The 14,703-nt window shown below is 44.5% G+C and overlaps 1 protein-coding gene across 3 annotated transcripts in view; it reads left to right on the top strand.

Moving 5' to 3' along the window:
* BTBD19 (BTB domain containing 19) overlaps positions 1-14,703 on the top strand; it is a 1,311,048-nt gene that overhangs the window by 1,281,052 nt on the left and 15,293 nt on the right. For 2 of the 3 annotated variants that reach the window (XM_078671753.1, XM_078671754.1), the window contains one exon: positions 2,326-2,451. The exons of the other annotated variant lie outside the window; for it this stretch is intronic. In XM_078671753.1, coding sequence (XP_078527879.1) covers positions 2,326-2,451 — 126 coding nt within the window. The remainder of the gene's footprint in view (positions 1-2,325; positions 2,452-14,703) is intronic. 3 annotated transcript variants of the gene reach the window in all.

Here is a 14,703-nt window from a genome sequence, read left to right on the forward strand (position 1 = left end):
TGCACTAGGTCTCGCATTATTGAAAGTATGAGTTATTGACGTTGCATTATTATTTGCCACGCTAATACCTCAAACTATCAGTAATGCGAGACCTATTGCATTGAAAATGCTTGTTTTTGTTAATTGTCAAACAAATTAAGTGGTCTTTGAGATAACCATGTGCCATTGTTAAAAAATGAATCCGGATTGTACTATCAAGTAGTCCGTGACACATATCCAGAAGTGCAACATAGCACTAACCAGGGCCTGAAATGAGACATGCCTAACTTCAAAGAACTTGATGAAACTAATACCAATTGTTTTACTTATTTTTAACTCCGCTGAGTAAGGACAGAGAGAAAATTGAAAGCATTAACTTGTGTTAAGCAGAACATCGAGCAAAATGGAGTCCTAGGTTCAGGTTGAACATAATGAATTAGGTTTTTTATGGGCAACACAATGTCTTAATACATTAAGCTACCATTTCTTTTAAATTAGCATTAGTTGTGATCCTCTCCTGCTAATGATATCACTGGGTAATCAGCTGACATCAGAACATCATGCATATTTACTATTTAAAGCTTAGTAACAAAAATAATACTGCAAGTTTAACATCTTTGATTTTCATGAGATGAGAGCTGATTCATTTATCTGAGCCAATATACAACATTGTATTAGCAAACCGATTAAGTAATTGAATTAATTGTTTCGGTCTGTAGCAAGAGAGAGGAAGTTCAGAAACATTTTGTAATGTTCTATATACGTAGGGGATGTGTAACAATTGCAGTATTGCTAATTCAAATATTGTGTAACAAGAAACAGGAAGTTAAACATTTGTATTTTTGTGTGCAAAAGGAAGTGAGATCTGCTGCTTTTCAATAATGGTGCCATGGAATGGACTGTGCTGTCTCTAGTCAGGTGTGAAGTTTTCTGAAAGAGGTGTTGAGAGAGGAAGTAAGTGCTCTCTAATGAAGGCATCTGTGGTCTCATCAGGGTTCTCTCAGAGTCGGTCTTCGTGGGAGAGAGTGCGCGTTGTCTATAGTATGTTTTGTCCGAAGGGGTTGAGCTTTCTGCAGGAGGTCCTTGCGGGAGGTTGGGCTTTACATCTGATGAATGATTGTATTGTATTGTATTGTAATTGCATTTATATAGTGCTTACTACCCCTGATGAGGCGTCGAAGCGCTTTTTCTGCGAGTAGCACGCTACTTCGGAATGATGGTGAATGACGTCACAAAACATCTCAAAGCCCATGCAGATGTCACCAAACAAAGCAATATTTGAGAACTATTGTTTATTGATTGCTAGAGATGCAGCACCTGGTGGGTACAGGGAGCTGTTTTCCTATACCCTTGAAGGCTCCTGTGAGGGGTTGTACAGGTTAGAGGGTGGACTCTAGGAAGATGTTTTTGTGGGATCGAGTGAATTTTCAGTGGATGTATGTGTAGGAGAAGGTGGGCTCTTTATTTCCTGAGAGGAGATGTGTGTAGTAGATGCTGAACTCTTAAGTTGTGGTGCTTGGGTTAGAACAAGGAGTCTCTGGGAACAGACTTGTTGTATCATAACAGTGGATAAGGTTGAGGTTCTGTCTGGTTGCATTTTCTAAAGAAGACACCTGGTCCTTGAGGAGAGATGTTACTGGAAAATTATGTAAACGAAGTGTCAGTGAGGCGATGAGAACTGACAAAGAATGAATGTATGAGGTGTTCACGAGAAGAGTTTGATCAATAGAAAGTGTTCATGGAGTTTGTTCATGGTCTTTGCAGTCGACTGGAGAGAATGTCTCTTGACTATATGTACGGTCTTGCTGCTAAGGTTGCAGTTACGATGTAGTTTGTGTGAACGGATCTGGGGAGTGTTGATGGGCCTGGGATCAGTGGTGGTCAGTGTTTGACTCCGCAAAAGGTTGTGTGGTCCCACCGGCACCGTGAGTCAACCATGATCACTTTTTACTTGCTGCCAGTCACTTTTTGCTGCACTAGAGGTCACAGTGAACTCAGTGACACTCAGCTGCTGGTTAGTTGGCAGAGCCTGGGATTTGGAACAGGCTATCTTGTGTAATCAGAACTTGTCAACACTGCAAGGGCATTGCCAAGGAACTGATTATTGAACACGCCTCTGGTGCATGCCTATAATATGGCTTGGTGCCATGGTTTGCCCAGCAGTAATGACGTGTCACTCTGGCTCCCACATGGACGAGGAGTTTCCCTGTACATGCTACTGCTGGCACCTGTCACAACTACTTGTTGGCCTCGGTTGGGTATGCGCTCCCGGTCACGGTGTGGGATTGGGAGGGTAGGAAGTGACATGGCTGGACTTTCCATCAGTGCTTTCCCTTGGTGTTCCAGGTAGTCCTAGACCGACCGGTGCCAGATGTTGCAGCAGATGTCGTGAAGGAGCTGCGCCTCTTCCTGCTGTCACCTGAGGAACTCACCGACCTGGAGCGGGAGAACCGGAAGGATCAGTTTATTCCAGTAAGGCACCACCGCTTCCATGCAGCACACGCCTGTCAAAATCTATCCACTCCCCTCTGCTCCTGGGCACAAGCCTCTGCTCCTGGGCACCTCCCTCTCTTCTTGTATGTCCCTTGCTACATCTGCTCATCCTTTTTCATTGTATTCGTGTACACATCCTTTTCTTTCCTGCACACCTCTCTCTCTATTCCTATACACTTCTACCTGCTTTTTAAAGGCAAAAATGAACTTGGTCCAGCTCGGTCACGCTATAAACTGCCGCCATTTCATTGCAAGTTGTTATGATCTTCCTTTAAGTTCCATTCCTTCAGCAATGTTAAGTGCAGAGTGTTGGGTCCTAGTTCTGTGTGTGTTAGGGCTTGGAATTGCATTTGGAGTCAATTATCTGCTGACTGGCAAATGGAAGACAACGCTCGGGTCGCTGGCTATAAACATGTTCCTTTCTTCATTATTTGGAGTTTGGTTATCACAGTACAAGTCTAAGGAGAGGGGGAGATAAATTCCCCAGATTTTTTGCAAAGTTTTAATTTTTCCAAATGTTAGCATGCATGCGGTACATGTACATCCACCTACATTCCTCTAGACCTCTCTCCATCCCTGTGCAACTCTATGCTTGTGTATACCTACCTCTGTTCCAGTACGTTATGTTAAGTGTACTTGTAAAGCAGGCATCTCACTCGTGGGGGTATCCTGGTCTCAATGAGAAGGAGGATTGCTATCTGCCCTGTCTGGGTCCTATATGAACACGTTTTCAGATGCCTTCTGAATTCTGGGACTGAACTGGAGGCCCTGATCTAAAGAGGAGAACAAGCCAGGCTTTAGGAGCCAAGCAAGAGAGCACGGCTGCCGGCTCTAGCTCTTTGGATGCGGGGGACAGTGCAGAGTTTAGCTGAGCAGAGGTGTTTGGTGGGGGTGTGGAAGCTGATGCTGTTGTTGAGGTATGTGGGCCTCAGTTCCCTAGGGCTTTGTATGTGTGTGTGAGTAATTTGAACTGTGCACATTTGTGTATTGGGAGCCAATGAGGTCTCTGAGATTGGGAGATGTGGGTGGGTGGAGGGAGGTGAACCTAGCTGTTGTGTTCTGAATGGTTTGGAGCCGCTTGGTGAGTTGGGCGGTGATTCTGATGTACCGCGTGTGTCAATACTCTAGCTTGCTGGTGATGAGTGCCTGGGTGATTGTTCCGCAGGTGTTGAGAGGAAGTGACCTAAAGATTTTCCTGAAGTTCTTTAGGGTGTTGGGATTGATTTTGCTGAGCAGAATGAAGGAGCTTGTGTTGATTAAAAGGCAGTAGCAATGCCTGCGATAGAGTTTTTGAATTTGTCTCTTGGCCCTGGTTGTCGCTAAAGCAGGGCTTCTCCCCGGATGCTGGTGTGGAAGATGCTGAGTTTGAACGTCAGATATTCCAGTTTGTCGTCTGCCACCGCTTCGGTGAGGGTGCCACGGAAGTGTTCCTTGTAGGTAGTTGTGGTTCTTCCTCTGGGTTTGCTGGGCCTGTCCTTTCTAGTGATCTTGTATCTAGTCTCAATGTTGGGGGGCTGATTTAGGTGTGAGCCAGGTCTCTGTTGGTAGAGTAGGTCATGGCAGAGGTCATGAAGGAGGTCCCAGATTTCGATGGGGTGTTTGAAATACCTTTCCCTCTTCCTTTAGTCCTACTTCTATACACCGCTCTCTCCTTGTTCACATCTCTCTAATCCGGTACACATCCCTTTATATCTGTACACCTGACTCTCTTCCTATGCACAATCATCTAGACACGCACAACTCCCTTTGTATATCATTCTTTCTATCCCTCAGGGCCTGTGAATATAACTCTCTGTATCCATGTACAACTCTCACTAGCCCTGTACACATTTGTATTACTGTAAAGCTCTTTCTATTCTTGTATATCTCTATTGTCATGTACAACCCTCTGTTGCTGTACATCACTTTCTATCCCTGCAAGACTGTGTCTATTCCTGTACAGCTCTATTGCCTTGTTCTCCATCCATGTGCACCTCTCACTAGTCCTGTTCATCTCTCTAACCCTTGACGTCTCTCTCTCTGTTGCTGTACACCTTCTTCCATCCGTGTACACCCCCTCTAGCCATGCACAACCCTTTATTACTGTCACTTCTCTCTATCCCTGTCTAGCTCTCTGTTCTTGTACGCGTCCCTCGATTCTTTTACATCTTGCATCCCTGTATATTTCCCTGTATACCTGTATTTGTCTCTATACCTGCACCCCTGTCTCTAGTCCTTTGCATTTCTCTGTCCATGCGCATCTCTCTCTGTCCTACCAGCCCAGTGCAGCTCCCTCTAGCCCTATACACCTATCCCTTTTGTTTTCCACTTCTCTCTCTCACTGTCTCTTTTTTCTAGTCACTTTTCTCTCAAATGCAATCACTCTTCCTCTCCAGATCTTTTCCTCACCATTTCCTCTAGTCCTGCGGCAAAACACCTTAACATATGTTAATTTTATTTTTAGAAATTAACATTAAAAATGTAGTTGTACACAGTTATGGTTACAAACTAAGCTGAAAAAAACACGGAAATTCACAAGTTATGTTTCACTACACAATCCATAACACACAGTAGCTATGCAAACTATATCTCGCACTTCGAGTGCAGTGGATATGACCTCACTTTTGATATAAGAGATGGAATGACACATTTCCTAAATGACATTTCAGGTCAGAATACATTTGACACTACCAATGAGCCATATGGTTATAATACTATTTATTGGTTTGAGTATGTATTGCACTATTGGGTTTTACTTATAGTATTAATATTGTGACTGCCATAAGCATTGTTTTTGGGGTGTGGGTTAGGGATTATGGCGCCAATTATAACTTGTAAATTTTAGCAGCTACTTTATAGCACAAAAATATGCAATTCATGTCAAAAGCCAAGTGCCACCACTGGCTTCAATTGGGAGTGCACTGGTGTTAGAAATTGAATCTTTAGTTGGCAGAGGTATGCACCCTGTCCAAGAAGGCACAACGGTCCTAGTCAGGGTAAGTCACAACACAATCGTAAAGTAACCTGTGCTCACCCTCTGGTAGCTTGGCATAGAGCAGACAGGCTTAACTTAGAAGGCAATGTGTAAAGTATTTGTGCAATAACTCATACAACAACACAGTAACTACACCACAAAAATACTCCACGACAGTTAAACAAAATAGAGAATATGTATCTGAGTAAAACATGACCAAAACAATCAAAATCCATTAAGAAGAAGTCGGGATATTAAATGTTGAAGACATAAATGCAATAAAGCTCTGAGAAGCAGGTAGCACTAGAAAGGTTACCTTAGGTCGCAAGGGACCAGTGCAAATCCAAAGTTCAGGCCGACCGCTCGCTAAATTCAGAACCTCTGATCCTGGGGCAGAGTCTGCACGGCCAGGCTTTGCATCGTTCGGCCTCGGTTCAGAGATATTGTGCGGCGAGGCTTTGTGTCGTCTGGCGTCGGTTCTGAGTGCTGTCAGCTGAGCGGTGATGCTTTGCGGGGCTTCGCGATACATCGGATTTGGCAGAAACTTAGCTGCAGAACCCATTTCTGAGGCACAAAACTTGGAAAGGGCACCCCAGGCAAGGGTAGGACTCCCAGAAGGTAGAGTCCAGCAGCACCAGCAGAACTGCAAGAAGTCTTATGTGTCCATGAGACTTCTGAAACAGGAGGCAAGCTAACAAGCCCTTGGGATCACTTTGGAGATTAGGCTGAGTTCAGCTCTCCTTTAGCAGAGTCAGAGAACAGCAACCAGCAGGGCAACAAGCAGGCAGCAGTCCTTCAAGGAAATCAGTCCGGCTGAGTCCTTTGAGCTGCACTGTATTTATTTTAACAGAGATTTGGTGTAGGTCCAGAAGTGTCTGATTTGGGAGGGTCAGCGACCCAGTACTTATACCCAAATGCGCCTTTGATGTGGGGAAACTTCAAAGAGAGGTTTTGAAGTGCACAAGCACCCCTTCCAAGCCAGTCCTGTCTGCCAGGCTATCTAGGAGGATCATAAGCCATTTGTGTGGGGTCAGGTAATTACTCCTTGATGTCCTGGTGTGAGCCCCCTTTCCTTTCGTCTGCCCAGGGCGGCCATCAGAATGCAGATTCATGCAGAGGGGTGTTCAGCAACCCCAGGCCTTCCTATGTTTATGGCAGTTGGGGAAAAATGCATGAATGGGATATGTTACCCCGTCCAGATGGGTATTGTAGATAGGCTGTAGGTCACATAGAGCAAAGTTAAGATCAGAAAAATGCCCACTATCTCAAAGTGGTATTTCTGCCCTAATAGTGTTAAAACCAACCTTACCAGCAAAGTGAATTTATCACTACTATTCCACCCATACCAAACATGATAAAGCTACTCCCCTAGGATCAGGAATTACCACTTAGAAGCACGTGTGGGAATTCCCAATGCTAGTCTATTGGGGGAGTAGGCCTCACCTTAGCGAAAACGGAATAGGCTGTTTTTTACTACCAGGACATGTAAAGCATACAAGCACATGCCCTTCCCTTTGCTTACATATCACCCTGCCCTCTGGGTTGCCAAGGGAAGCCCTTAGGGGTGACTTGTATGTAATAAAAGAGGGAGTTCAGGGCTTAACAAGTAGTTTTACATGCCAAGTCACAGTGATAGTGAACTGCAAGCACAGGCCCTTCCATGGTAGGCCTGAGACATAGGGAGCTACTTACGTGGACAACACAATCAGTGCTGCGCGCCCACTAATAGCATTTAATTTACAGGCCCTAGGCACCTGTAGTGCCTGTTATTAGGGACTTATAAGTAAATTTAATATGCCAATTGGGTACGATCCAATGTTACCTTGTTTTAGGGGAGAGAGCACAAGCACTTTAGCACTAATTAGCAGCGCTAAAGTGTGCAGAGTCCAAGAGCCAGCAAAAATGGGCACAGAAAATGGAGGAAGGCAGGTGAAAAAGTTGGGGGAAGACCCTCCCAAGGCTGTCGGGTCTAACAAGAGACATTCCACTGAAACACACCTTGAGTTGTATATAATGTATCACTTTAGCTTCTTACATATTATTTTATCTGTTGGTCTTTCCCTGACTCTGTACAATCATACACCTTTCTTGAGTTCTCTGTATGGATATTTATGTAGTGCAACCCTAGCATAGGAGTAACGGAGCGCTTTCTCGCTCGCTCTCCATTACCATGCTCTCCTATCCATTTCTCATTGTCTCATTTGGCCTTCTCTCTACCCACCTTTCACTCAGACTCTTTTTAGGTCTAATCTGGAGACAATTTTAGCTGCTTTGAATGCATTGTCTTTCCCAAAAAGCCATAATAAAAATGCATATACGCTCAAACATCGGCTTAACTGCTATTCACATGTTGCTTCCTACCACCAAAGCATACCGCATGGAGCATTGGCTCAGCCCACTTCACTATGAGTGACAGCATTTTTCCGGACCACATGTGCACAGCTACCTGAAAAGGAGTAGTCTTCAATGCCAGGGCTGCTGAGCTCAGGCTACTGGGTTTACCCTTTTTTTTTCCATTTGTGTTACATATGTTTGAAATACATAAATAATAAAGCAACATTTATCAGTGCCAGACCTATTGGTTTAGCTAATGCTTGTCTGTTTGTCCCCTTACTATCTTTTTCTGTGTATATGTCTCTTCCCATTACGTCTTGCAGTCTAACATGTCCCTTTTAATGTCCATTTCCTACAGGAGGTAATTTCTTCGCCTCTATAACTCTCCCTCTCTATGCATCCTTTTTTGCTCTGTCTCTTCCTCCTTTTTGTGCATTTGGTCCCCATACTACCTCATAGCACTTGTTCCATCTCTTCCTCTCTCATAATGTCTCCCTGTGCCTTTTTATTTCTCTCCGGATCTATTTTCATAATGATTGCTAGTATCTATCTTTTCTTGTGTGTGTCGCTCTCTCTTTCTTTCTACCTGAGAAGCTCGCCCAGCTTTGCTGCTGGCCATATCAGGTGTTCTTATGCACGTTGTTCAGCACATGCGGCCTTTTCCTATTAGGCCCTTGGAGTCTCCTTTCAAGGCTGAAAATATTCACTAATGACCTCCTTTTACCTTCGAGCTGTCTCAGCAGGCTTCTGCCTGTAGCCCCCACCATGCAAATTTCTTCCGTTTTAAGACAATCTAGGTTGTTTTGTCTGCACTGCCAGACAGCCACGGGTATATCCACTCAGATAGACACAAGAACAAAGAGTGCCCTCATGGTCTACAAAGCAAGAGCTCCTTTCTGTGAAACTGCAGAGACATTGACAACAGGCAAGGACCCTCAGACCTACATTGCTTTCTCATTGTCTTGCTTCTTGTAATTTTGCATGCAATTCATAGTCCCCAGCTCCATGTATGCTCTTGCTCTATGATTACACGCGTGTGTTTAATGCGGGTGTTTTTAAAATATTTTAACTGATTTTGTCTCGTCTCCTGCTCGCCTGCTGGACATGTAGCTTTGATTATAAAAAACACCTCACTCTCTTAAATTGAGAAATTAGTGAGATCTAAAATGGTCATTTCTCATTGTTCCAAGCTCTGCCTCAGGCTTGCTTTAGGTGATGCCCCTAATATGTAATGTTGCTTAACTGGTAAGAAGACATTGTAGAAGATATTTCATTGCATTTTTTTATTTTTTTATTTTTTTATTTTAACGAAGTGTACAGACAATATAGAAAAAGAAAAAGAGATCGAAAAGATCATCCAAGATAATCAGAGCATTAGCTGCAATGAAAAAAGTAAAATGAGCAAAACATGGGCAAGAAACAATAGAATACTTCAAAAGCAACAAGTCACGATCAACTTTGGGATAAACGATATCGATACTTATACAATATCCTAAAGAAAAACATACATCATCATTAGGGTGACATACCATATTTATTCTCAAAATATTTCCATATACGACTAAATCTGAGAATTGGGCGAGTAGATCGAGTTTTAGCAAGTGCCCGTTCTGTTTCATATATATCCTTCATGAGAACCAGCCAATCGAATAGAGAAGGAGAGTTAGGGCTAATCCACTCTCTCGCAATACAGAGACGGGCAGTTAGTAATTGAATGGACATAATGCACCCCATATAAGGATCTTCACAAGGCTTAGACCCCAGCATAATCTTTTTAACAGAAAAAGTTGAATCAAGACTCCAACGTTGGCCGATATACTGTGTAACCTTTTTCCAGAAATCCGTTAGCGCAGGGCATAGATAAAACATGTGAAGAATATCAGCTGACTTTTGACCACATTTAGGACAGCATGTTCTATCCGTGCCCCCACCACCGGGTGCCTGTAATGGCTGCTGCCACTTCTCTATTTCATCCGGAGTATAATATAACATGCAAATAGTGTGGTGTTGCTGAGGCTTCCAATTGATAGAGTGTACAAAGTTATTTCATTTATCTAAGGCCAACGTAATTGCAGATGCGTCTGTAACAACAGTAAGGGCTCGATTCACAGAATGAACTTAAGACTAAATCCTAAACTTACTACTATTTGGTATTCACAGAATGCACTTACTACTTTCGGGATTCACAGAGTGAATTTACTACTTTCGGGATTCACAGAATAAACGTACTACTTTCGGTATTCACAGAATAGATTTAAGACTACTAACTCCAAGTCCGAACTCGGGCCGGAAATTCCGGGCCGGAGGCGGAGCTTCTGGCTTGGGGGCGGAGCTTGCGGCCTGGAGGCCGCTCATTGACTTGTTTGTTTGGCAACAGAGGATCACGGAATTGAGGCTTAGCAGCGCACCAGCACACCGGCCCACAACTCGCCGCACCCGCTCCGCGGGTGCCGCTTCGTCTGTAGGTGACGGGGGCACTTTACCAACGAGGAGCAGCGGCTGACTAAGGCGGTACCGGGCGTGAGGCACCAGCGGGGCTGCGAGCGTGCGGGGACTTCAATACCCAGAAGTCCCTGCAAGACCGACGGCTAGCTTCCGGTCCGCTCTCCCTGCTGGCCCGCCCCACCGCCTTCCACGCCCCCTATATTACTACCTCAAACTCCTGCAGCGCGGGACGCAGCTCGGGCGAAGACTGGGCAAAGACTGGGCCGTTTCAGGCCGTTCCAGACCGAACAAGACCGGACCGGGCCATTCTCCTTGGCTGTATTTGCCACGGTTCCCTAACTGTTTTAGTGTTTGTTTATTCCTTCACCCTCAATTGTAACTATGTCTGTTCGAGAAACACGAAGTAAGGCCACTAAAACTGGGAAAAAGGCCACAGGGACTCTGGACGATTTCATTACAAGGACCAGCTTATCAATTGATAATGAGATTACCAAACTCCAGCATAGAGTCTCTCTGGAATTAGAGTCCGCAAGAAGGTTGTCAACCGAACTAGCGCTAAGAAAGAAATCCTCTTTGGGTAGTATTGCAAACTCGAAAACTCCAGAGCGCACCTCTGGCCCCGTACCTATTATAACCCCGGTTGAGGTGCATCCTATTCCTGAGGACTCAGTTCCCTCCGTCAACTTTGAAGCAAATCTCCCAGGGTTACCCGTCAGTGTTGTATCTGAAAATATTTCAGTCTCAGATCCACTGATTGTGATCACCGAGGGGGTAAAGGAGTCAGGTGAAGCGGCTCTGAGCAGAACTCAGGGGGCCGTTAAGTCAAGTCCTAAACAAAAGCGTAAACGTAAAAATCCATCCGTTTACGCCAGAAAAAAGGCTTAGGTAGTATCGAGCCAATGTTCTATATGGGGGGAGGTTCAACAACCTATTATTAATGTCGCTAATGGGTCTGATCCGATGCTCCCCAATGTACACAGTACTATTGCTAATACCGAGGCACTTATACCGGACTTAATGATAGATCATCCTGCAGATGAGGGCGAGAAAACGTCCACATCTATGGAGGCCCTACAAGGGGACAGGGAAGAGTTTTTGAAAATAGTATGGGAAACACTTAAAACACTTCTTAGGCCGCTAGAGGTCAGGTTAACTGGCATCGAAAATCAATTACTAGAGGTGGAAAAGAGTGTCATAACTTTGGCAAGCCTAAGCCTTAATGATAGTGATATTCCAATACATGCTCCAACTACGGCCCCTGTGGTACCCCCGAACCCCAATTCATCTAGTGTGCAGCATCAAAAAAAGGGAGGAGTAGGGAAAAAAACAGGCACAAATCCGACTGAAAGCACTCAGATAAAACCTGCTTCTACATCTGCCAACCCGCCCTTAGTTAACACTACTACCAAACCTGTGTTGGGGGGACCCGTTCAAAGCAAAAAATCTCAGTTAGTAAATACTGCTGTCACCCACTCGTCTGCTCCTAAGACTCCTGTTATGCAGAAGTCTGCATCATCTACCATACCTTCTAATAATCACATTACCTCAGGTCCCAATAAACCCTTGGCTGATAGATCCTTTGCCAGATCCTTTGCCAATAGAACCAACCAATACAATAACCAACCGGCCCATGTTTTTCATAATTTTAAGGGAGGATATATCGATCTGCCCCCCGATGCCAGTCCCTTTGTAATTGTTCTTACTGGGGTACCTGAATTGGAAAGCCAGTATGAAGAGAATTTTTCATCTTTAAAAAACAAGGTGATCTACTGGTTAAATTCAAATAAACCAATTCCAAACCATACGAAAAGTAAAATTCTTATGGTTCGAAGGGTACCATGGGTCGGTCCACTCGCAAAGTCAATCTCGGGAGATTGTATAGTTGTTTCATTTGAGGAACCCCATAGTGCTGATCAGATTTGCGCATGGAAAACATATGGGGATTTATCAACCATTGTAGTCAGACCGTTATCGTTTTTCTATCCCCCACCCAGGCCATTAAATTATGGATCCAGTTGGGATACTTTTAATCAACATCACGGATATGCGCCAAATCTGACCAGGCAGAATGACCGAAACATGTGGAGTGGTATTTCCACCTTTAATAGGTTCAGCTGTCTAGATGCTGTTGACTGACTTGAGACTAGGCCAAATTGTATTTCAAAGCTATATGACACCTACTCCACACTGGGTGTTGGGCGTTTTCATCTTAGTCTGGGAACTAGCACTGAGAATATGGAAAGTCATTCAGTTTTGAACTTAGTATGTATCGATATAGTTGAGGATTGTACTGGTGGAAAAATTAGCACTTCAACAGGGGCTTTGATCACTGATGAAGGGAACAAAATAGATGACTCATACCAAGATAGAGTAGTTCCCCCGTTGGTACCAGTGTCGCCCATTGCCGAATGCGATTCTTCTGGTAGTGGGCCAACCCCACAGTTGTTTTTCCTGTCATGGAACATTGCAGGGGTAGGCAAAAATCTGAAAGATCCAGAATGGGCAGATTATGTCGACTCCAGTGATTTTTGCCTACTACAAGAAACCTGGGCAATGGATATTCCACACAGGATGGGATATAAAACCTTTGGCATTGAGGCCATCCAGTCTGATAGGGGAAGGCCATCTGGGGGATTGATCATATGGCTTAAAATTACTCTAGCTATAAAGGTTGAACCCATAGATACAGGAACCCCTGATATTTTGGCTTTAAAAATTGCATCTGCAAAAGGGGGTGAATACTACATTGTTAATGTCTACAACAGACCTACAGGTCATTCCAGGGTCTCGCCCACTTTGGAAATCTTGGACTCTTTTCTGAAAAGGGTGGTGGGCGATGTCCCAGTGATATTGGGAGGTGATTTGAACTGCAATTTCGAACCGATCCTCGGGATTACTGATGTTTTCCAAGATGAAGATCAAGCTTATAATATTCCTCAGCTTGAAACTTCGAATTATGTTCCATGTACCACTTTGGCGGTCCAACTATTGAGGCTAACAGTTGACCACGGTCTCAGAGCGTGTAATGGCCGCTTTCCATCAGACCTAACCAAACAACCAACCTTTGGGAAATCCAAAAGTAGGCTAGATTTTATCTTTGTTTCATTAAATATTTGGCATTTTATGATTGATTTTAAAGTATCAACAAGGGTCGAGAGTGATCATTATCCTCTGGAACTTTATATTGACATACACATGATTAGAGACATCCCCGCCCCCACACCGAGTGAGATAGCTACTGATGATTTATGCGAACATGCACATATTATTAATAATAACAGACGTGCTTTAAAATGGCCGCATCTTTTAACTGAAGGTAAGACCTTAGCATCAGTCTACTCACTTTTTGCTAAGATTTTCACACCTTTAGTAGGACAACCCTTGTTAACTGATAGCTATGATTACTTTGTTGAGCTACACAAGGTTTTCTTTAATGAACTAAGAACCTACATGTCCAAAATGCCTAGGAAGAAACAGCAAAATGTACGAGTGGGATGCCATGGTAAAATTTGGTATGATCACTCATGTAAGATGGTGTTAAAACAAATGGTCGGGTCGGGGACAATCGATATTTGCCCGGCGGTATTGCCTCTGTGACCCTCTAATTATTAAATCAATGAAGAGGCAGGCGCTGGAGACTGGAAAGCAGGAAACAAGGTTTTTATTCTCTCCGGAGGAGAACACGGCAAAACGGACAGCAGGTATCGTTCTGAGGTGCTCTAACTTATGTTTGAGGCCTGGCCCCTTATATACAGTGTTTGCGGTTTTTATTACAGTTTACATACTCATGATAAAGCTTTGATGTACGGAAAGACATTCCCGGAACCCCCCCTCCGGGCCCGTTCCCACACACATTTACAGTAGAGGTCCCCACCCTAGTCACAACAGGTGATGAGTATCGCGCAGCTGGATATTCCGTCAATTCATGGAATGCAGGGTTCGATCGGATCTCGTGGGGTGGGGGCTTTGATCAACCCGGGGATTCTTTGATGGGGGAAGCTTTCTATTGTACGGGGAGGGGCAAGGAATAGTATCGGCAGAGCTGGGTGCCGGCCTGGGAACGAGGAGGACAAACGGGCACACGGGGAAAAGGGGTTTGCATCAAAGGGCCGGGGATCATGAAAGGGAAGAAGGGAGGTGTTGCGCTGGGAACAGGATGAGGGCCTGAGGCAGAGCAGCGCCGAAGAGGGGTTTATGATTCAAGGCAGGTGCAAGCAGGGGGTTGGTCAGCGTGCAGGCTTAGTGAGGGCGAAGGGCTATGTCAGGGGCCAGCGGCATGCAAAAGGGTTTGTTCTGTTCAGGGCATCTTAAAATGGCGGGTGCGCACGACAAAAGTGTGGCATCAGGGGAAGAGGCAAGATGGCGCAGATAATGTTCACCAAACCGTACTAATTTTCAACAGTCCTCCCTTTAACATATTCAAGGCATCTTGCTGGTTAATTTTCTACTCGGTTCTATTGTGGTGGGCATGAGAAAGAAAGCAGTAGGAACCCTAGATG

Source organism: Lissotriton helveticus, chromosome 1_2 (assembly GCF_964261635.1).
Source record: "Lissotriton helveticus chromosome 1_2, aLisHel1.1, whole genome shotgun sequence".
Taxonomy (NCBI): domain Eukaryota; kingdom Metazoa; phylum Chordata; class Amphibia; order Caudata; family Salamandridae; genus Lissotriton; species Lissotriton helveticus.